This window comes from Phaethon aethereus, assembly GCF_964289735.1.
Source record: "Phaethon aethereus genome assembly, chromosome: 6".
In the NCBI taxonomy this organism is placed as follows: Eukaryota; Metazoa; Chordata; class Aves; order Phaethontiformes; family Phaethontidae; genus Phaethon; species Phaethon aethereus.
The window spans coordinates 30347624-30370061 of NC_138580.1; the positions used below are offsets into that span (position 1 = coordinate 30347624).

At 40.1% G+C, this 22438-nt stretch overlaps 1 protein-coding gene across 1 annotated transcript in view; it reads right to left on the minus strand.

Moving 5' to 3' along the window:
* KIAA2012 overlaps positions 1–22438 on the minus strand; it is a gene marked incomplete at both ends in the record, with an annotated part of 57145 nt that overhangs the window by 5091 nt on the left and 29616 nt on the right. The window contains 4 exon segments of the mRNA XM_082001568.1: positions 159–187; positions 647–772; positions 11084–11239; positions 11330–11380. Of these exon segments, the coding sequence (XP_081857694.1) occupies positions 159–187; positions 647–772; positions 11084–11239; positions 11330–11380 (362 nt within the window).

The following is a 22438-nucleotide window of genomic DNA, read 5'->3' on the forward strand; positions in this document are numbered from 1 at the left end:
TTCACACAAGTTTTCTCTGTCTCTGAACGTCTGCTGCCTACAATGTCAGGCCCAACAAAATCCAACTTTCTGTTTCAAGGTACCACCCTAATGCAAACAGGCATGCCTAAATAACGTCAAACCATGTTTATTTTAAGTACATGCTCTAGAAGACATACTTGGGGATTTTCTACTTTACAGGTGTGGTCTAGAGAGAGGGAAAAAATGTAGCTACTGTGTCTGCTTATTAATACAATTTGTAATCCTTGACTTCTGATACAAAATAAGAAAAGAAACTCTTACACTAAGTGTAGTTAAAATATTTCTGACTGTTAGTGATGCTTGATATATCTTGTTTGAGTCTTAATAATAATAAAATTAGTTTTAATAACAGTTGATTATTACCACTCTCAAAAAGTACAAAATCCCTAATACAAGAATTTTCCCTGGTTTTTGATCTTCTTTGATCTTGCAAGCAACTACCAAGCAAAAGTGCAAAAATAAAGTTGGCTGGACCCTATCTTTCATTCTGTTTTGAAGAAATTCACTATAACATGCTAATCCTTTATATACTCTTGCTATATCTCACACTGAAATAATTAGAAAGGTACATACAATGATGTTCAGCAAGATGCTAAAAGATCTGCTCTTTGTTTGTTAATCTTACCTATAACAAATTCTGCCTTGTGGTGTTGCCAGTCTTTATCATTGTTCTTTTTCTGCATTTTGGATGCTGCATCCACCTTTATCGGCTCCTGTCTGATGCTCTTCATGTCTTTATCCTCTGCAGCTCCTGTATCCTAGAAAGTGTCAAAAGTGTTTATGCTTATGATACACAGTGGTAAGGGATATCTATTCATCTCCTGGCAAACAGCAAATGCTGAAATTATTGTACCAATTAGTTACTTCACAAGAGTTGTTGATAAGACAATATTTGTGTCTCTTCAGGATTTGCACATTAGGACTTCATCACAACTCCTGCAGTCCACTGTTACAGGAGCACCCCAAATGAAATGTATTCCTGTACTATTGGGTCTAAAAATTCTGCATGAAAACCTGAGGCATGCAGACAACTTCAAGTTGCTCTCTGTATTCACTGGTGGTGAATAACTGAGGAAAAGATAAAGGAAACTATTTTCCTCTATAAATTACAGTTTATGATTTATGCTAAAAGTTAAACCAATGTTTATTGATTGCATGAAGAATTACTGTTTGCTCTATGTGGGTTGTTGGGTTCTGTTTGTCTATTATCTGCTGTTGATATAACTGCTTCTATAGTTCCTTCTAATACCAGGTTGGCTGTTACTGTGCACTGAGACCCTCCTGTTGCACTGTACCCTAAGACAAGTTGTTGGAAGGCGTTGTTGTGAGGGGAAAACAGGTGGGATCTTAGAACATACTTTGGGCCAGAACTTGTCCTCTGCTACTCCAGCTGTATCTCTTGCAGTGCTGCTGGCCTATGGATGGTTATAAGGAAGAATGGTCTTCTACCATTAATCAGTAGTGTCTGTACTTACATATACATATATGTCACTTAGCAGTTGGCTATATACAATTTCATCTGCAAATGAATGGTTGTTTTGCCACCTTAACTTTATCCTGCTGGTACCAAGCAGACAGAATCTGTACCACAAGCCAGACTGCACTTACTGTGTTGCATTTGATGTCTGAATCATGATTGAAACCAGTCTATAACATAAATATATAGTCAAAGACATTCCAGGAGGAGGGGCAGGGAGTTTTGCCGCCATAGGACTTACAATATCAGAGCTGCTGCCAACTGTTTTTTTTCTGCTCTCTGTTAGTTGGGAAGTCTCATGCATACTGCTTTTCAGAGTTACTTGTTTTTACTCCAGATGTTGTCTCCTGCATTTCCTGATGACTGGGAGATCTCAAAACTCGTGATTGAGATTCAGGATTTATATCCTGGCTCTAAAAAAACTGGGAGATGGGAGAGCGTGACAATAAAATGAACCATAAAAATTTAGACTTGATTCCAATTAAAAAAAAAAAAGCTTGGGAAGGTATAGAAAATTCTGGAGGTTTGGTTTCACTCCTGCCTTAACCTCTCACCATGTTTTGCACATCTGTCAGCCCTGAAACTCTTCAGAATGATTTGTCAGTACTATATAATGAACAACTTATGTAATTGTAATGGTCCTAGCAGGTAGCTGCTACTCTCCTTGGAGATTACTTGTCTCCTCATTACTGAGGAAAGCGAGTCCTGTTCTCTCTTACGCTGCAGTGAAGATCCAAAGACTCATTTGCAGGTGCCATGCATATTTAATAATGATGAATATTTTAATAATTACAGTTTAATTTCTGTTAACACTTATTATCCAAAGATCTTGAGTATTTTAGAAACTCATGGTCTGATTTTTATTTTCATTTTAGGAGTGATGTGAATCCATAGCGTCCAGTGACTTTAGCAGCAGCAGTAAATGCTCAGTTTCTCTGAAGATCAAACTACAAATAATGGCATTTCATATTTAATTAATAAGTTTTGTATAAATGTTCTGTGAAGTCCTGTTTGGAATGTATTTCCTCAATATAGCTCTAAGAGGTGCATTTGTAAATCAATAGCATAATTAAAAGAAAAATCAGAGGCTTTATTTTGCTTCTTGTCTTAAAATGGTCTTGAGGAGGCAGTTGATTCTGAGAGGTGTGACCTGAATGTAAGGATTTTGTATAAAAGAGTTGGCACTATCATAGCACATTGCTGCTCTTTACACAATGTCAGAGTAGTGGGGGAAAAAGAGACATGTTCATTCTGAGCATGGAATGTGATAACTATTACATTTGACTTGACACAAGTTCTGTATAAAACATCTTATTTTACTTACTAGGATGGTAGAGAAGGCAAAAAAAAAAAAATTTAATCTTAGTTGGATGTTTTCAGTTTTTAAACCAAACTGAAAAAAACTATTCTGTTTTGAAGTCATTTAGTATAAATTCCACTGAAGACCCTCTCCTTGGGTACCTACTGTAAATAAGTGCTGAGAGACTTGTTCAGGCTTATATAGAGAGTAGAGACAATCTGTGTCAAGTACATGTCTTCTCCCCATGTTTCCAGAGTACCTGGTGCTCAGCATCACATCACTATGCAGAAGAGTCATAAGCCTGGCATAACTGGCTGCTTAAGACTAATTTATAGTTGTCTTGTATCATCCAAGTAGCACAAAGACTGTGGAACTTAACTATCTGATTAAGTTTTCTGCGGTGTCATGATGCAGCTTGTTTCTGGTACACTTTTTCTGCATAACTTGTTAGTTTTCCTCTAGAGTCTGTGTAGACTGGAGTGTACGGTTATGTGTTTAAGTTGAATGAGTTGATTTACACCTGAGCAGTAAACTTCATGTAGCCTTTTATTTTTTTCTCAGTTCTAGTTTTAAGAGGTCTCATCAAAGCACCCTAAAAGTGCTTAGATGCTGTAACTGTCAAACATTTTAATCTGAGGACTCTGGCAGGGGATCTGCCTATAACTGTTTAAATAGGAGGCAATGACTCCTTTCTCATAATAAATATGGGCCTTAGAGGTATCTATTGTTGGGGTACGATTACTGAGAAATTCCACTCTGATGCTTCACAGTGTTAGACAATGTGATAGACAATAACGTGATTTAGATGCCTGACTAAAATAGAAACAAAGGAAGTGGAAATATAGTCTGAGTCTTGTTTTCACAAATGAAAGTTAAAATTTAAAAACCTGCTCTTTCTGTTTAAACTTACATCTCTTTAATTAAGTTTGTATGGTCAAAGCAGGTTTCCATTTGTGTAATACTGCATTCAGATTTTCATGTCTAGATCTGTAAAAATGAAGATCAACTCTTGGTCAGGTTAGGCTGGGCTCAGATTTGTGCAGAATAATTTTCCTCGATGAACATCTGTGCTGCAGCTGTGGTTCAGTGTCATTGGTCTCAGTAAATAAGTAGCCAAGCCATAGGGTAAGAGAACAGCTTTTGTTCTAAATTTGACATTAGGAAAAAAGGTGATTATGTTTAACTCCCTCACCCCAAGAGAAATTTGGAATGTGATGTTGCAGTCTTTTCTGGCTTGAGTTACAGATTTCTGATAGTTCTATGAAATGTATTCTTTCTCAATGTATAGGTTGGTAAAAAGAATTATTTAATATGCCTTAACAAGGAATAAATAAGAAGAACTAGTGGCTACATGCTCAAATTTGTTGAGAATTGAGGGACAAAGCAAAAAACCCACATAACTCTCCAAACTTGGGTTTAAAGTTAGAGGCAAAAGTGTCGATGTTACGGCTTGGTGGGGGGGTTTTCCTCCTTTTTGGGTGCTTTCAGGTAGTATATTAAAACTGAGGGTTTTAGGTTCACAGGTACTTCCAAATCTTTGAACTGGTATTGAGCCGTCAAATGATAAGACAGGTAAAAGGTCTCCTGAAACCTTTTATCAGGAAGCAGTAATAGAGGGATTATTTTTTAAATTAAACATTTGCAGGTGACCTATAAGCCAGACTAAAGCTGCTAGATCAACACTGTGATGCTGTCAATTATCAGACCTCAGCTGTTGGGTAAATTAAAAAAAGGCGGGGGTGTCTGTAAACAGCAATCTCTCTTGAAAAAGCCTCAGGAGACAGTTTTCATGCTAGGATCAGCTGAAAGTGCAAGAGATTAAACTGTAGAAGTAAGTAATTCTTTAGCAGTAGAAGATTCTTTCAATGTATGTTTAAGGACAGTGCTTGGGAAACACCTGCTAAAAGAATGAACCTCAGGAAGGAGCAGGATTTTCACTGAAAGAAGCAAGCCATTCTGCTCTGGGTATTCGATGCTTTGCAGAGCTGGCCTGTGGTATAGGATGCTAAGGCACCAGTAGAGAGAGCCATTGTTTCAAGGATGTGTGAAAAGCGGTCTGGATGGTGCAGTTTGCTGTCAGGGCACAACACTGAAGTGTGTTACTGTAAAAGCTCACATAAATTTTTTAATCTGATAAAAGAACTCTTGTGGCAAAAGATCTTCCCCTCTTAAAGCCCTACTTCCTCCCAGATACCTGGACAAAGTTGCACAGGGATTGCCTTGAGAGTTTGAAGGCTTAAATCCATGCTTCTGCTTTTTTATGCTTCCACCAATGTATAGCCTTCAGTGACTTAGCTAGGATATGTGCAGAGCTTATCTCAAAAGAGCTTATAGAGTGGGGGCAATGTCATGTGCCATGGCATGTTGGTCAGGAAAGGGTGGAGGGAGACGTGTATGCCAATTAAATACGTAGTTACGAGTCTCGGAACATATGTCAAATGTGGTGGGGATCAAATTCAATGCAACAGCATGAACCATTCTTCCCGAAGTCATCAGTCGCTGTTGAGACTTAGGACACTGTCAGCACTGTTGCAAATGGTGCATCCTTAGTGTGGGGTGTTGCTATCATCCTGTTCTGAGCTTCCTTTTGAGAGGGTGTACCGGTCTTATTTTGGCTGTAAGGCTGATACTGCAAGAAGGAACATGGCCTTCCCAGCTGTTCTGTTACCCATGACCATTTGCAAAGCTGAAATGGGTCTATTTACTTTTGTTGGGCCATGTGCAGTTGCTTGGCAGCTTCTTGGCCCATGAGCAAAACCCTGTAGGACTTAGACCTTGAACAAATCGCAACAGAAGACTTGACTGAAGCTGCAACTTCTCACCTTGCTGCATGCTGGAAACTTCCTGAATTCTTGATGCTATGTGACCTTAATTGGCGGAGGATCTCTCACCTTGCCAAACCTTTCTAGTGTGGGGGTAATGAAATCTGAAACCAGGCAAGTTTTGCATGGTTCTGAATTTCATTGCAAATCACATCTCACACTTCTAATTTCTTGCCTAGGGGAGAAAAACTCCAGTATCTTTCTGTCTCCAGAAAGGAGGCAACGCCTGCATAGTTCCCCCATGTTGGCTGATTATATTGACTTAATCATAATTGAGGAAGGAGTCAGATATCAGCTTGTATGTGATACTGGCATGTAGAGCCCTGTACAGCCTAAGGCTAGCCCTGATGAGACAGCAAGAGGGAAGCAGTGATGGCAAGCTAAAATAGAGTTTTGCTGACATATCTTGCAATTGTCACTAAAAGTTGAAGTGAAAATGGAAGAGCAAGGAAACTACCTTTTGCCAGAGTTCCTTCTTGAAATAGGAAATACTGACTTCAGGAGATTCTGCTTCAGGTATCCAGAATCAGCAGTATATGCTAAGAAAAACCAAACATACATGATGCAGGCTATGTAACAAATATGTCAAAATGGAAAGAAGTCTTCAATTATGAATCTTTTTTTTTCCCGAATCACAACCAAAACACAAAAAAGGAAACTTCCTGAAACTATGTTCGTGGGTTTTTTTTTGCATTTGTTTGATCCTTCAGAAGCTCTTAAGCCTTGTGTGAGTTCTCACTACTATTTTTTGCAGGTTTATTTCTTATTATTTTATATTGTAGTAAGTTTAAATGACTTTGTCACAGAGTTGACCAGCTGCAGAAATGATCAGAAACACAATCAAAGCATCTGTGCTTAGTGCTCTGGATGTTTAGCTCTTACTGGTCTTAGTGGCTGTGTTATTTCTGCTGCCTTTCTGCCCCTTTTTCCGTCACCAGAAAAATGCAGTTTAAAAGTCCTTTTTTGACCATAAAGCAATCACTTACTCGTATGTACTGTCAGCTCCAGCAGCCCATGCTGCTGCTTCTGTAGCCTTATGCTGTTGTCCACTGTGTCTTCATATGATGTGGAGTAGATTGCAGCGATGCCAGGCATGACTCCAACACCAGGCCTAAATTTGCTTTAAGGTAGTGGGGGGAATATACTACAGGTTTAACTAAAGTCTTCCTTTTTCTCCTCCCTGGCAGCTGCACTGATGTCAAGAGTGCTGGTACTGAGAAAGTTACCAGTGCTCAGCTGGCAAAAGCATAGTTGTCTTATGCTGTTTCTGCAACGGTGAATGATAGTGGGAAGCACTGATGGAATTATAGCAATGGGAAACTTCTCTCAAGTTATCTCTTATCAGTGGGTTTCTGAAGCATCCCACAAAAACAGTATGGCCTATAATGAAAGCAGTTTATTTACATTACTGGAATCCTGCAATGTTTTCAGTATGTTGGGATGCATCTTCTCTTTCTCACCTCTTTTTCAGTCCTTTAAATGCTTTTCACCTTTGTATGACCTTAATGATTTGAGATTTCAAACCTTCAGTAACTTCAGCTTCTTTACCACAGTATCTGCGCTGCAGGAAGTAGTACTTTGCCTTGAAAGATCTAGGGACTTTTTTGGAAGGTTGTTGTAAGAAGAAGAAATGGAAAAGAAACTATCATAAAAATGAGTTCTGTGGAAACAGCTCTAGAGGGAGGTTTTCAGAGCTGGGATGTACAGTCGTTATGGGCTTACTAACAAGAAATTCTGTATGTGTGGAGTTCAGAAAAGAGAAATCAACTATGAGATGAAACCCATGCTGTGTGAAAAGGTGTGCTTTAGGAACTTCCCTGGTGTGAGCAATGGGTAGCTGGGAGACTTAAGAGGTTTAGCTAACAAATGCTGGAGAATAACAGATAAGAGAATGAAACTCCCTCACTAATGCACTGCACTGTTTTCTTTAGTGTTAAAAACAGCGGGAGAGAACTGGTATTGCTCAGTGTTAGCAGTTCTGGCCTGATACACACATGAAGGTTTTGTACATGTACAAGTACAAAAGGGAACGTGTGGCTCTTTTCCACCGGTTTCCTTTGTTGAACTTCACTGTAATCTGTTCCTTCCCTCTTTTCTTGGACTTACGTATGCCTGAAGCTAGGCCTAAGTTACTGAATACTGCATCAGTGCCAGTGTGGCTGTCTGTGCGTGATGGTACGTACAGACTGACCCTGCAGTGACCAGGCATCAGCAACTGGACAGCAAGGATGTGAGGTTTTCCCCCATATCTTCACTTAAATGTGCGGCAAGGCTGACAGGAACCTCAGTGTGACATGAAGGTCACTGTTGTATAAGTTTAAGCATCTGAGCTGCATTTCCTTGTGATCTCTGTGATGCTGAGCTTCCAAGTCAGTTGCTTGGAATAGCAAGCACAGCAGTAAAAGTTGCTTAAGAGAAAGTGCTTGGATCTGGCAACAAAAGCTCTGAAAAACAGGTGACTGATCCTCTCCAGAAGAATACTTGGCAAGTGAACTCAGTTGAGATTCTAGTCAGAAGCACCAAAAATAAGTGGGGCATAGAAGAGTGGCTAAAGAGTTAATAAAGCTTTTCTTGTAAGGCACTTCTTAGCAAGAAGTGGCTTTCTGGATTCATTGTTAATGTTGCATGACAGACCCTTGATACTTCAGACTCAGTTAAAGGTGGTGTCTGTGCCTTACTCCTACTTAAGCAATGGGGAATTAATTTCTGTGTGACACTTAAACCTAACAGCAAAGCTGTTGTAGTGTCTTTCCTCAGAAATTGCTGAACTGAAAAAGTCATGGAAAAAAAAGGAGGGGTAAACTTGCTCTGACTGAAGTCTTGGGGAATTAAATTGAGCATTAAAATAGATTTGTACCATCAGTCTGCTTAGACATGAACATTGCTAGGGTTAATGAGAAAGTACTGAAGCAGAATGACGGTTTCGTATTAACTCAACAAGACTTGTCTAGCTATTTCCACGCTGCTTTTGCTTGCTCATTAATGACCTTCTGCACTATAAAAAGAACAACCCAAACACTCGAAGCCCCTGGGAAGACCTTTTTATATGGTCTATCAGATGTTAAATGGTCTGCTAGCAGCAAAGAAACAACCCTGTGAAATGCTGATCAGCATTTTTGTCTTGTTCTTGTGCCTAGACAAAAAAGTATAATTGATTAAATTGTCTACTGCAAGATAACAAATGCAGGTGACACACTAAGCCTGAGTCACTGATGTCTACACTTCATTCCAACCAAATCCAAGTTGACTTCAAAGTAATGGAGTCACAGCTGTAAGTAGCTGAGAAAGAAGATAAAACTGTCAAACTTTCCATGAACACCACTATGAGTGAGTGAACTGTCTAGAAAGAGAATGTTTGTCATTAACCCATCATTCGAAAGCAGAAAGTCTAGCAGGAAGGAAGTTAAAATAGCATGGATGTAAGTGATTGTTTCCTTCATGTGCTGGCTGGGTACCTCAAGGGGGAAGATGGGTTCTTGTGTCAGAATCTGAGCAGCTTCTTGCAGATGAAGCTAACAAGCAAATGCTGGCCAGGTCTGCTTTGTTAGCTTAGGGCTCACCTCTGCAGTCACTTCCTCAAGCTCCACAGAATTGCAGATAATTCCTAGCAGCTACTCATAACCAGGTTACCTGAAACAGGACTGCTCACTGTGATTGGGGAGTTGATATATTAGGTTGTGAACTCTTGGCAGTAAGTTAACTTAATCTCTAGTGGTCTTTCGCTGAGTTCAGTGGTCTTCTGTCAGTATGGTAGATTGCTACAGTGGGTGGGGGGAGCAGCTCAAAATAACTTGAGGATCAGAGCTATATGAACTCAGTGCAGCGGAGCCTTCAAACATACACCATTTTCTGCTCTGAGGGTCCATTATGCTTTTAAAGCTTGGGAAACTAGAACTGAAATCTGTGTTAATGATTTTCAGACTTCTTACTGGTCCTCAACTTTGTCCCAAACAAACCTGATTCTGGAACAATTTTTAAAATTAGTTTAAATTTGAAGTTTTATTTTTGTTTTGTGTTTTGTTTTGAGTTTGAGTTAGGAACTGGTAGACATGAGGGGTCACTTCACTAGGCATCAGTGCAAGTGTATTGAATCAAGCAGTATCTAGGTACCTATATAAAATTAAAATAAATGCCTGCACAATCCCCTTTGGGCTGAGATTAGTGATTTGGCTTGATATGAAATCCCTATCCTCTAACCTGTAAAGCTTGCAGCTGTAAAAGAAATGGTATTTAATAATAGACCAAGACTTGATTTCAATGGAAGCATTGTCTGAGTAGGGACATCAGAGCTTGGTTCCAGAGCACCAATAAAAAAAAATAAAATAGCCTTTTTATTTATTGGGCACTCAGACTTGAAGACTCCCAGGTGCCTATTAGTCTAAGGGCTTGTCTGTACAGGAAAGTTAGTGTGCAATATGTTGGAATATGAATTTACAGTGCACCAACTCCTCTGCGCTCCCCCTGTGTTTGGATATTTTTAGCACACAGTAATGGTGCTTTTCTCTGTGGCAGTTCATTCAGCTTTGAAAGTAAATCACATTCTGCTTAATGCCTGTGTGGAGAGTGAATGCCAAATAGCCAATGCCCTCTAAACTTGCACCCAAACTTCCTCCTCTCAACTAGTGCCAAGGGTGATATTTAGTAGGATTCTGCCTTTGTCCGCGAAGGTGACAAGTATGATTCTGCTTACTTTTTTCAAAGGGAGGAAAATAGTGTATTTTTTAAAGTCCCTGTATTTCAGTTCTCAATACAGCTTTGGGTATGTATGGGTTTAGATCAGGGAGTTTCAGTGTAACTCTGGAGGTTATTTTCGTTAATATTCTACAGCTGGCACTTACTAAAAACCTGGCTGAAAGGCTTGCATGGCTTTTTAGTGAATTGAAGTTTACTAACCTTCCCTTTTTTTACTTGGTTAATTTTAAGCTCAAATCCATTCAAACAAATACTTTTGCTGGCATATATGGAAGAGGTGATGTAGCATCCGAGTGAGAATATGGAGAAGGAATGAGGGAGGGAGGGCGGGCATGTAGGTATTGCTCTGTGGCTTTGCTTGGGTTTTTTGTGTCAGTGCTGATGTTTGCCATGTTTTGAAACTCTGAACTGAAGGTGTAAGGTACCTGGACAACCCTCAGTTTGCTCAAAATTCTTGTCGTGAAAATTTGGGCAAAGAAACCCAGAGAAACTGGAAAGAAACTGGTGGAGAAACTTTGAAAGATGGGTGGTTGTTTCTTTTTTCTCTTAACCTGAAAAGAAAAGTGCAGCAATGACTCTCAAGCTAATATCTGTTGGGGGGTGGGGAAGGGAGCAGGGAACAAGTTTTGCTAATTCAGTCTAATCCATACTTGATCTATTCACCTTAGTAAGAGAATTCCTTCACCCTTACTGCTCTAAAAATATACTAGCTTGCATATAAAAGATAGGAATGGATTATAAATCTTGCACCTTTCACAGACTTGATGTTACCTTGCTGTGCTGCTTCAGGTATCTGTGGTATGTCATAGGAATGCAGCAGGGAACCAAAGTCTGACTTAGTCTGTTTATCCTGCATTAATCGGAAGTTGCCAGAGAGATAATCCTGACTTTGTGACTCTCTGAATTCAGCGACAGTACTCCTGTTTCCTAGAGGAAAAATGAGGAAGAAATTAGCTGTAGGTCCATGCACCCAACAAATGGTGCCACAGAAATTAGACTAAATTTCATATAACTTACTTTTAACTAGCTCATTTCCTAAGAAGGATCTACTTTGGTTCTGCTCTTCTTCTGGTAAAAAGAAAAAGAAACACAAACACATGAATGCTAAAGTGAATTACTGTATTTTTCCAAACTCTATTGTTAAACAAGTGAGAATTATTCTGTTCAGTTGGAGAACTGAAGCAGACTGAAAGAAGCGTTGCTGCTCTGTCTGTTGTATGTATGTGCAGAGAAGATTCAGTAGCCCAATGGGAAGGCTGGGATGCTCATGGGGGACTGTGCTTGGAGTCCACGCACTATCCATTGCAGAGCCCCGTTCTGTGGGAATTCCACCTTAATCCCAATGCCATGAGACTGAAGGAGACAAAAGGTGACTGGATGTCAACCACAGTGCGTTGTCTTCATGGGGTGACAGTGGTGAACCAGTCAGCGCTAGTTATTGCTGGGGACTGGTTTGTGTGATGTTTGCAAACATACAAGTTTGCCACTAGAGTAGATCAGAAAAAAACATGTTCATTTCAGTCATGCTGGGAGAAGGCTCTCATCCAAGTCAAATTTTGCCTTGACCAGCTGATGTAGTGTACACAGCTTGTCCCTGCCTGTGGTGTTTATAAAACCATGCTATGCATTGACGTGATCACAAAATACTTGAGCTTGTGATCTCCTGTGTTGTAACTGTGGTGAGGATAAGCCTAAAGGAAGTGTCTGCCGTTCACATGAGGACAGTGTAGCTACAATACAAGTTGGAGCATCAATACTAGTGGGGTAACCCTTTCTTCTGTCCAAAGGAATTGACCCCCTACTGAACTTTTGGCTGTGGGAAAGGAAAAGTATTTGACCTTAAATGACTTGCACAAAGGCCAAGAGGGAGACTGTCAGGCTAGGTCTTACAGGCAGCCTGGCTCCTGATCCTCTGCTTAAGTCACTAGACCATATGTCTCTCTCCATTCATGCTGAATGAATTCTCAGACTGTGCTACATTTCCTTCCTTGAATAATAATCTTTAATGAAAAGGAAAATGAGAAAACAAGGTAATGACAGATAGTGCAGAGAAAACATTGGAAAGTGAAGAAAGAAATGTCTGGGAGTAATAGCAATGCTGATATTCCCATGTTAATGATTCAAGAGCTTTCTGACTGACGTAGAAGTAAAAATGATAGTTGCTAGCGTCTGCAGAGGTTTGGGCAATGAGGGGAAAATTTCGAAATTTGAACAGTAATGGTCCCCATGTTTTTTCTCAAAAGATACCTCCAGCTCCTTCTTGCAAGGTGTGAGGTGGTCTCTGAGATGCAAAATGCCCCTTTGCAGGCTTAAGCCTGTAGTTAATTAACCTGAAATCCTTCCTATCTGGACTGACTGGTTAAGAGAACTTAATAAATTACTGAGACACTGATCTCAAAAAAAAAAAAAACAAAAAAAAAACCACCAAAAAAACAACAAAACCAACCCAACCAAACCAACAACAACAAAAAACAAAACCCCCAAAAAACAAACAAAAAAAAAACCAACCAAAAAAACAAACCCCCCACAAAAAAAACCCCAAAAAACCCAAACCAAACCCTTAAAACCAAACACCAACACCCAGGCAAAACTCCCAGTTATATCTTCAGGTTTATCTATGCCAGGATTGCATGAACGTGCCCTTAGTATCTACTTTAGCTCCATGTCTGCAGTTCTTTTCACCCAAGCACAAATACCAGTGATTCTAATAGCTTTTAAATCACTCTTTCCTTCAGACTGTCTGTTTTGTCGTAACTATGTTCACCTCCCCTGCTCCCTCCTCTGTTTTGAGGTCAGTTGCCTGTGACAGATACTATGTTCCATCTGGTATGTACTACTAACCACTTCTGATTTTAGAGAACATGGTTTTAATTAGCTCTCTTCCTTTCCTCTGGTTGCTGAACAGAGCTGGCCTCAGGTGGAATTTTTTAATTGTGCTATTGCTGTCTCTGTTACACATGCTGGAGTTCTGTTTCATAGAGTAAATTTGAGACAAAAATGAGACTTTTTGTATCAGAATTCACAGGACTGGTCAAAACTTCAAGTCATGTGAACAGTTGTTTTCACATGTGTAGTAATGTGTACAGAAAGTCAGGGAGATACTGTCCTTCCTCTCTAGGTTTGTCTGATTTCACTACTTTTTTTATTATTTACCAAGTTATTTGCTGACATGTTTGCATGTGGCTGTGCAGTGGTGGTGCTGGAGTTGCCCATTTCCGCTACTGCTTTAGGAACTGGTTTCCTGACATGGTCAGGGGGAGCCCCAGGCTTTCCCTTCTCCCTCTTCTCACTGGCATCAGTTCCCATGTTCGACTGACCTTTAACTAAGTGATTGAGTTTGGTACTTTGTCAGAAGTTTTTTTTTTGTTGTTGTTTGTTTGTTTTGGGCTTTTTTTTGTGTTTTTTTGGCTGGGCTAGTTTGCAGCTGGGTGAGCAAGCTGATAGACTCATGGAGAAGTTAGGTAAATGCCAGGTCTGGCTTGAAGGAAGGAGGGGGAGTGTGTGGTATCTTGCGGGAAGATGGTAATGTGGGATATCTGTTTTGGCATGGTCAGCTGTTTGGCCTGGCTCACTGAACTGCACTTGGGGTTTGCAAAGGGGTAAGCTGCCTCCTTTTTAGGCCAGGGACAAACTACTAGGGCACAGAAGAATTATTTTTACCTTAGAAGTAAAGCAAGGAGCATGACTAAAAACAGTGTGGGGCCATGAGGCAGTAGTGACTGGGAGATCTGACTGCTGATTTCCTTTACCATGACAGGCTTGGGAAAACACCAGCCTCTCAGCCAGTGCAGGAGAGAGCAACTCTTGGGAAAACACCAGCCTCTCAGCCAGTGCAGGAGAGAGCAACTCTACAACTTCATGGGCATTTTTCTGGGTATATCACATTGTTGTGGTTTTTTCCTTTTTCTTTTTTTTTTTAACCTAAGGCCTTGCTCTAAGCTATTTAAATACACTCTGGAAAAAGCTATCTTTAGTTTGAATGTACCAACCTCTTATCTATACAACCCCCAGAATCTCCTATCTCCAAGGCAGTGGTTTCCAAGATTTGGGTGGGTTCCTGTGAAGATAAATCACATCAGAGGCATGACCTTTATCCTTGGTGCTATTTAAATAGCTTAAATATCTATTGACTTCATGCCTTGTGATTTCAGTTGCTGAAAAGCGAACACTAAAGAAAGGAAGAGTTGACCTACAGTATTGGATTGGTGATATCTTCGTTTATAGAGCTCTGCAAATACAGATGGCTTTTTTTCCAATATATTCTCCCCCCAGCGCTACTGTATTGTGGCTGGATACTTTTGAGAAGGAATCTGTGCATCCATATGGAACCTAGCAAAAGAAAAGAGACTAGTGTCTGTTGTAAATGCTAAAGTTGTTCAGGGAAAGACAGAGATGTAAGCGAAACAACTGGGAACTTCTTTGTATGCAAACAAATGTTCTCTAGTGGTTCTTAAGAACATTCTTTAAATCACTTGCCAATGTAATTCTGCATCTTTGTGGGAATTTTCTGTTTGAAGAGAGGATGGACCCGTACCTTATAAAGTTAGGAAGGTGTAATCCAGAGCACCTTAGTCAGTGCATTTAATAAATCAAGATATTTGCATTTGCCCCTTAAAGGGCAGTAGATTCAACATATTACAGAAAACTACAGCAAAGTATATGGGACTCCATGTCTTCTGTATTTACAAAATGGATCTGTTCCCGTGGAACTCTGCTCTGGAAGAATCTAATCGAAACAAAGCCCTGTTTTTATACTTTAAAGAGCTGTGGAAAAAATACTTAAGCTGGTGTGATGCAATGCCTACTAGAATTTGGAGACAGTGTGAAACTATAACCAAAGAACTGATTAACTCACCAATGCTGTGTTAAATCTAGCCTATTTACTAGACTGTTCAAAGATCAGAAGCACCAAAACCAGCACCGAACTGGGGCCTGTGGGTCAATGGAAGGAATTTAGAAGGTGTATTAATTTCTTTGGACTTCATTTCCTCATAGGAATATTAACCATGTGTTTAGACTATATAAACTGTGTTTTGTATTGCTCTTTGCATTCTGAAAGTGCTAAATATTATTGCTCTGGGGGCAGATGCAACTCTGCAGCTGCATGATAGTGTCATGTGATTGTGAGAGGATACATAGTGCAGGAAGAGGACTTAGTCTTCTTTCACAAATTTAGTCTTCTTTCTTCTAAATTTACATCAAACTATGTCTTTGAAGATTTCTGACCTCTCAGACACTGCTTCTGCAATAAGATTTATGAGACTAGACTTCTGTTTATGGAAGTTTTGTTGTGTTCTTGGGCTATAAGATCCCTTGCGTAAGTTCGTTAATTTTATGTTCCTCTCAGCATAGGGTAGTCTTGATATTAAACAAACAAAAGGTAAAGTATAATCCAGCCTTTCTAACATGCCTCAAGCTAGCAAAACTTCAGTTTGGAAATGAAGTACTGGGATATTACCTCTTCCCAACTTTGATATGTTTTTTTATCATCATTTTACATCTTTATCTGAGCATTCAGATAAAGATGATCAAGAACACCTGTCTGTGTAGGAACTGATTTCTGCCTGGCTACAAATGCCACTGTCTGGTCAGGACATGGGCAGTGAACAGAAGATTTTCCTGACTTCTTAAATATAATCTCTTATGAGAGCTGTTTTATTCTAGTTGCTCTGCTATTTGGAAATATGTCATCCAGCCCACTAGTTACTGAAAAATTCAATCATCTTGGGGGTGGTGGGGTGGTGGTGGTTTTGCTGTTTCCTACAAGCGAAAGCTTCCCTTTTCTTGAGTTGGCAAGTTAAGGTTGTCATAAAGGTATATGACAACATACTAGACAACACACTCAAGTGGTATATGCAAAAACCAAACATACTGTTTCTGTATTTCTGAAGTTCTGAGGCTCTCCTTTCTTCTGGACAGCTGCCTACAAAGAATGCAGAGTTTTTTTGTGAAGACGACCAGAAGAATTTCAGAGCCATGACCTACAATGAATTATATTTAATATCCGAAATATTTTTGGAAATAGTTCTCATAACTGCAAATATTAAAAGCAAACTCCTGAACGTGGCTTGATAGCCAGTCCTTTTCCTGGCCACTAGCTGCAATTTTGCAGGGCAGAGGCAGCTGCATTTCACTAGTGAGGTGATCCCATCTATAAATTGCTTTTATAGCTCAATGTTTGTTTTTGTTAATGTTTATAATGTGCTTTGAATTAAATGGCATAGAAATTTGTGACATCTGTTCCTCCCTGAGAGCTTGTGTAACCTGGAGGAGCTGTACAACTGTAAACCAACAACATAGCCTGTGTCTCTGTGAAACAGTAAAGAACTAAAAGTAGGTTGGTTGTGTTTTTGTGGTTCCACATTACTGTTTGCATTATGGCTCCACTTTTACACCAGCAGGGAAGGTCTCCACAAATTCTGGCAGTCTCTGGAAGCAGTAGGTTTTGGACCGTGTTGAAAGGTGTAGTGGGTGACCATGGTGATACAGTTGCAGGTGAAAGAAAGCATTCAGCTGGCATGTTAAGCCTCTGCCATGCTGACAAGAACATGAAAAAAGTTTCAGGCTTTCTGCCATATCTTACCCTATCCTTTCGGATAGCATAGCATATCCGTTTGATATTTATCCATCGTACTGCTTCTTGATCCTGCTTTACTTTATGAAACTTTTCCAAGATGTTTTTTCTTACCACAGTTATTTCTATAAATTCCCTTTCCAAAGTTATTATCTTGGGTTAATGTAAATTCTCACAACTTGAAAAGATAATGTCTCTATTTTGTATTTTAAAAAGTACTGTGTACATTTGTGGTACTATGAAATAATTAGCATGAATAACACAGGAGCTCGTTTGGGTGATAGATTCTAAGTGTTATGATCAGATCGCGCTGGGATGGGTAGTAGCTTGCAAATTGCAGAGGAGCACCTATCCTGCTAGCTATTGCTTACACATAGCAAAACAATCCTCACTGTCATGATGGTTTGAAAGAAGCTTAATTGTAAATCACTACACAGTTTGGATGTACAGTTTGTTCAGATTGACTGGCAGCCTTTTGTGTAAAACAGACCCAGGGCTGGAACAGCAAAATTGTTGCAGATCAGGACTGAGCTGGATTGGCACCGAGGTGTGGGAAGCTCACTTAATGCAAGTTGTAGCTGGTGGTATCTGTGCTTCGCTTTCATGAGCATAGAGCTTAACTTCGCTGCCAGCCTGGCAGCTTCCCACTGGGATAATGTAATGCAGCTGCAGGATTGTTTTGGCTCTGTGCTAACTCCTTCCCATACCTTTTTTAATAGTCTATCTCCTGCCTTTCCCTGTCCAGTCATAAAACCCTTCCTAACATTTGCTCTACTTTTAAGAGCTAGTAAGGGCATGGCAGTTGATAATCGAGCCAACACCCTTCCATAAAAATACACTTTTCAGCAGTGAAATATGCTGCCTTTTAGGGAATTTCAAGAGTTGATTCTGGGGGATTGAGTTTTGGTTTGGTTTGTTCCCTTTCTCAGCTAGCTATCCCTCATATCACAAGGCTGGCTAAGGTACAGTTTGTATATTTCTGTGACTGTTTAAAAACAGGTTCAAGACGTTTGGAATGGAATAACAATCTAGTTTGCTTGAGTCTTGACCCATTTAAAGTGATGTGAAAAGGCCTGAGACTCTCTTGGAAGACAAGATTTCTTCAGGTTCTTGGTCCTGCCTTCTTCATAAAATTAGAGCTAAGTTTGGCTCTCTAGAGACTAGATGCATAGTCATGGGTGCTCAGTTTGACCTGGTTGACACAATTGTTCTGTAACAAAAGTAATTACTGATGTTGTAATTCATGTATCAGTTATGGTAGAATGAGAGTTGTTGTTTTAATCTTGACTAAAAAAGGCTCAATTTCTGTTTATCACCTAGCTTTCCAGATCTTGACTATCAATAATGCAAAGAATTTGAGGATATTACAGGATATATATTCTTCCCTCTTTCATAGCTTCAAATCTAGAAGGGCTAATACAGCTTTTAAAATCAAGATAAAGCCTTCTTTCAAGGCAGCGAGGAAACCATCAGAATAACGGTTAAGGCAGAGGCAGTTAACTACGCTCTGCCTTTGGCTGCAACCCTCTTGCTCTATTATTCCATTCTATGATTCTAACCTGCAACTAAAAGCCTCCCAACCCATCCTTCCTTGTGTGATTATTTTCTTCTGGAATTTGACCTTTAAATGAAAATTTAAATAGTTTTGATTTCTTGTGGGGAAACCACAAATATGGAGGAGTGTAAACTGTAGCAGTGACAAATGTTAGTGTCTGCAGAGGCGGAAATACAGACCAGAGTGCTGAAAACTGCACTCTCCTCCTGCTTAATTAATTCCTTACTTTTGTGTGGCACATGGGCCAAGGTACAAATTTCTAAGAACCCCAACTGACCTCAGAGGGAAAGGAGAGAGACTGCTTTTGTCTGTCTAATTACCCTCTTCCTTAGTAAGTCAGTGACGATTTCAGGGGCAGTTAGTAAGATCCATTCCCCTCTACAGCCAACGTGGTAAATTGTTCCTGTTTCTCTTCTAATGTTCTTTCTCAGTCCTTGCCCTGACAAACCATTCTTGTTAAGGGAGATCTCTTTCTGCACTTTTGTTGGTGCCATTGTGTTACAGATTGCTTGGGGAGCCTGTTCAAGACCTACGATTAAGACCTGCAAAAGATCTGGGAGAATTTCTTTGTCTAGGTTTTTTTTCTGAGTCAGGCAGGCCCTGTTCTTTGCCTTGTGCCTTCCTGGGCTAGCCAGTGGCAGGGTCGGAAGGAGACAGGGGTCAGGCGTGGAGGCCCGGGGTAAGAGTTAGATAAACCTTTAGGCGACAGGAATTACATTTCTAAATAATTGTTCTGGATTTCAAGAAATGTCGGGTGGCCAGCCGTTAGGATCAAGCTCGGTGTCTCGGTGTCCTTAGGAGTGACTGAACATAGGGAAATTCAGCTTTTGGGTTGTACTTTCTTGAAAAAGTTTGTCCCAGTTGTCTTGACAGGATGGAGCAGGAAAGCAGCAAGAGGTTATCAAATAATGTGTATTGGAAATAACCGGTCAGCGTCTGGAGGGTGCCAGGGTGCAGTCGGCAGCATGTAAAGGCAGACATCTGTAGGATGCTTAGGGTTCCTGAGATATTTTTATGAATGAAAGGTGCTTATGACAGGAATGCATGGTGAAACAGGCAGTGCTAATGGAGAGTCTACAATCTCCTTATCTTCTCCAGTAAATCTGCCCCTGAAGATAAATGTTTAATAACATTCCTATTTGGTTGTACTTGTTAAAAGTGGTTGAACTAATGACCCATAATCCAATAGATCCATTTGTAGTGAATAGCACTAAGGGTTCAATCCTGTGTTGCTGATTTCGCAAGATGTCTACTTAATTTACTGCGTTTCTCTGTTGCAGCTCTTGTTCACTGCTCAAACCAAATGATTTACCTAGCACTGAATGTAGCCCACCTTTTAGTTGCAAAAGAGCAACGATTTCTTTGTATGTATAAAAATTAAGAAAAATCTCACATGCCCTTGGGAATCAGTAAATGTATGCATGAGACAGAAATTTGAGTTGTTCCTGTGTTATGATTTGGTCAGATAAGTAATGCGTGTGGTGGTAGCTGTGTACACAAACTTCTGGTGCAGATACCTGTGAATGTGAGTCTGAAATTTGCTTTGATGAGTAACACTCGTGCACTCAGCTTTTTCCTGAAAACATTAAAGAAAGATGGAAATGTGGCCAAAGTAAATTTGTATCACACTTCAAACAAATACCTGTGGAATTCTTTCTATTTGACAAATGAAGCGCTCCTAATCACTTCAATGGGAATCTGTCTGGTTTAAGGAATGCAGTATCCTGACCTAAGACCCCTGCTAACACTTACGTAATGAGACCCATTGAGCCGTGTGGGAGTACTTATGCACATGAATAATTTTATGGACAACTTTGTACAATATGCAGGTCTAGGACAGTGGTTATGACTGCAGGCACTGATTTTTTGATTGCAAAGTAACAGACTTATGCATTAGGCTGGAGTGACAGTGATCCCAGTCATGTTTTCAATGCTGCTGTGTTGGGGATAGTCTCTTCTTCCTTGTAATCTAACTCTTCTAGAGGACAGTTGCTTTCATAAATCCTGAAAAATCTTCCAGTAGCTATTTACTCACCAGTTTTTTGTTAGATTGAAATGACTGTCTGGCCTCCATTACAGGAACTTCCTGTAATAAAAAACAAATGCATAAATAAATAAGCCCCCCCCTTCTGCTGTCACTCGATCATTTGCTATGTTCTGCAGTTCAGAGTAATGATAATCAAAGTGGGTGGAACTGTGTGGGGAGAGAAATAACTACTTTTATGAGATACTTCTTTTAAAACTTTTTTCTTTTTCAAGTGTTGCTCCCAAGTTTGAGGTGTTTTATTGGCATCTCAGATATGAGGCATTCTTGTTTGCATGTCTTTATACAAAAATGTGTTGAGTCGACTGGATCCTGATACCCCAGCTTGTGCTCTCAGGTTTTGCAGCCTTGCTGGTAACACTGAATTGAGGACCTGGACTGAACAGTGACTGAGGAATAATCTTCCCACTGTTACTAAATAGCCTTTAATTTAGTAAGTTGAGAGACCAAGTGAGGCCACAGGTAAGAACACAGCAAAACAGCAAGAGCAAAAACATGCTCTTCACAGCCCGAGAATTCTGTCCCATGCTTAACATGATAATGGCTCATATATCAGAAGGTTTGCAGCAAAATAGAGGTGTTTCATATGGTTGATTTCAAAAGCTTCGTTATAATTTTTTTTTTCAAATTGCAAGTGTGTAAAGCAAGCCCAAACCCAGGAAGGGAGGTAGCCTAAATAGAGACTATTGATGCTCTGTCGCCTTTTTCATCCTCCACAGCAAATTAGACTAGTTTCAATCTTCTAACCCTGGTGTAAGATCATGCACACTTTCCAGTGTAAGCATTGCTGTTTAAACCTCTGCCCTAGCCTCTGTTTCCTTGCCCAATATCCTTCATTTCTACCTCTGTTTAATCTGGTTAGATGCTGATCCACAAGTTTTATTAGAAAAAACCTGCTTCCTCAGGTGACACCCAGTGGTTGTTGCATCCCATGTCTTTAGGACTGCCTATTATTGCAAATTCACTGAAAATTTAATTTCCTTCTGAATATGACAGGGTAGGGCTTAAGCTGGATATCTGTACAAACCACAAAGGGGTATATGTGAGGGGAATGACCAGAGCATTCTAGAAAAACACAGGTCCAAGTTTCTGCAAGGGAAAATTTGTGGGGAGCAGCAGTTTCTCTTGTTAGACTTACTGACATAACTGGGAGGAAGGAAAATAGATAAGCATTTGGGCCTGCATGCCCTTCTCCAGGTCTGCTAATTACCCTACCCTCTTAATGCAGTATGTGCTTATGTTTTGCGTGTTACTTCATACTGAATTTTATAAGAAGATATGGCTTGTACTGTATTACTCATTTCTTCAAAGAGGTTTCATGTGAATATCTGTGAAGACTGGCTTCAGTGTCAAAAGGTAATTTGGAATCTCCTGCAATGAAATTGAGAGCATCTTGATTAGGGTCTGTATAGTTTTCTCTCTGTCTCTGCTTATAGAGTGGGTTTTAATAGTGTTATTGTTTAAAACAAAGAAACCAAAACCACGAACAGAACAAGCAAGCAAGCTAGAGTGAGAGCCCCAGAAACAGAAATTTCATCTGTGTTCTCCCTTCTAGATAAGGGGATAGTATAAGCAGTGCCAGTTCCCAGGCACACAAACCTACTAATATGCAAATAATACCCAAAGACAGGAGAGGTCTGTGTAGATCTTGGACTGCTTTATGAAGCAGTGGAAGCTGTGTGGTGGTAGGCTCAAGGATGAGACTGGCCAGGGTCTGGCTAACTTCACACTGGTGAAATAAAAATCGTGTATCAGAACTCCGTGGAGGGTCTGCCCATTCCTCCTGTGTATGCAAGCAATGTGGGGGGTAGGATGCATCTTCTGTGTTTCTCCTTGGGGAGACTGAACTGGAAGATTGGGTTATCAGCTGAGGGAAAGCAGCTGTCTCCAGCTGACCCCTGTTAGTGGCTGCCTGAGTGTACTTAGACAGGTAGACTCCATAGTTAAAATACT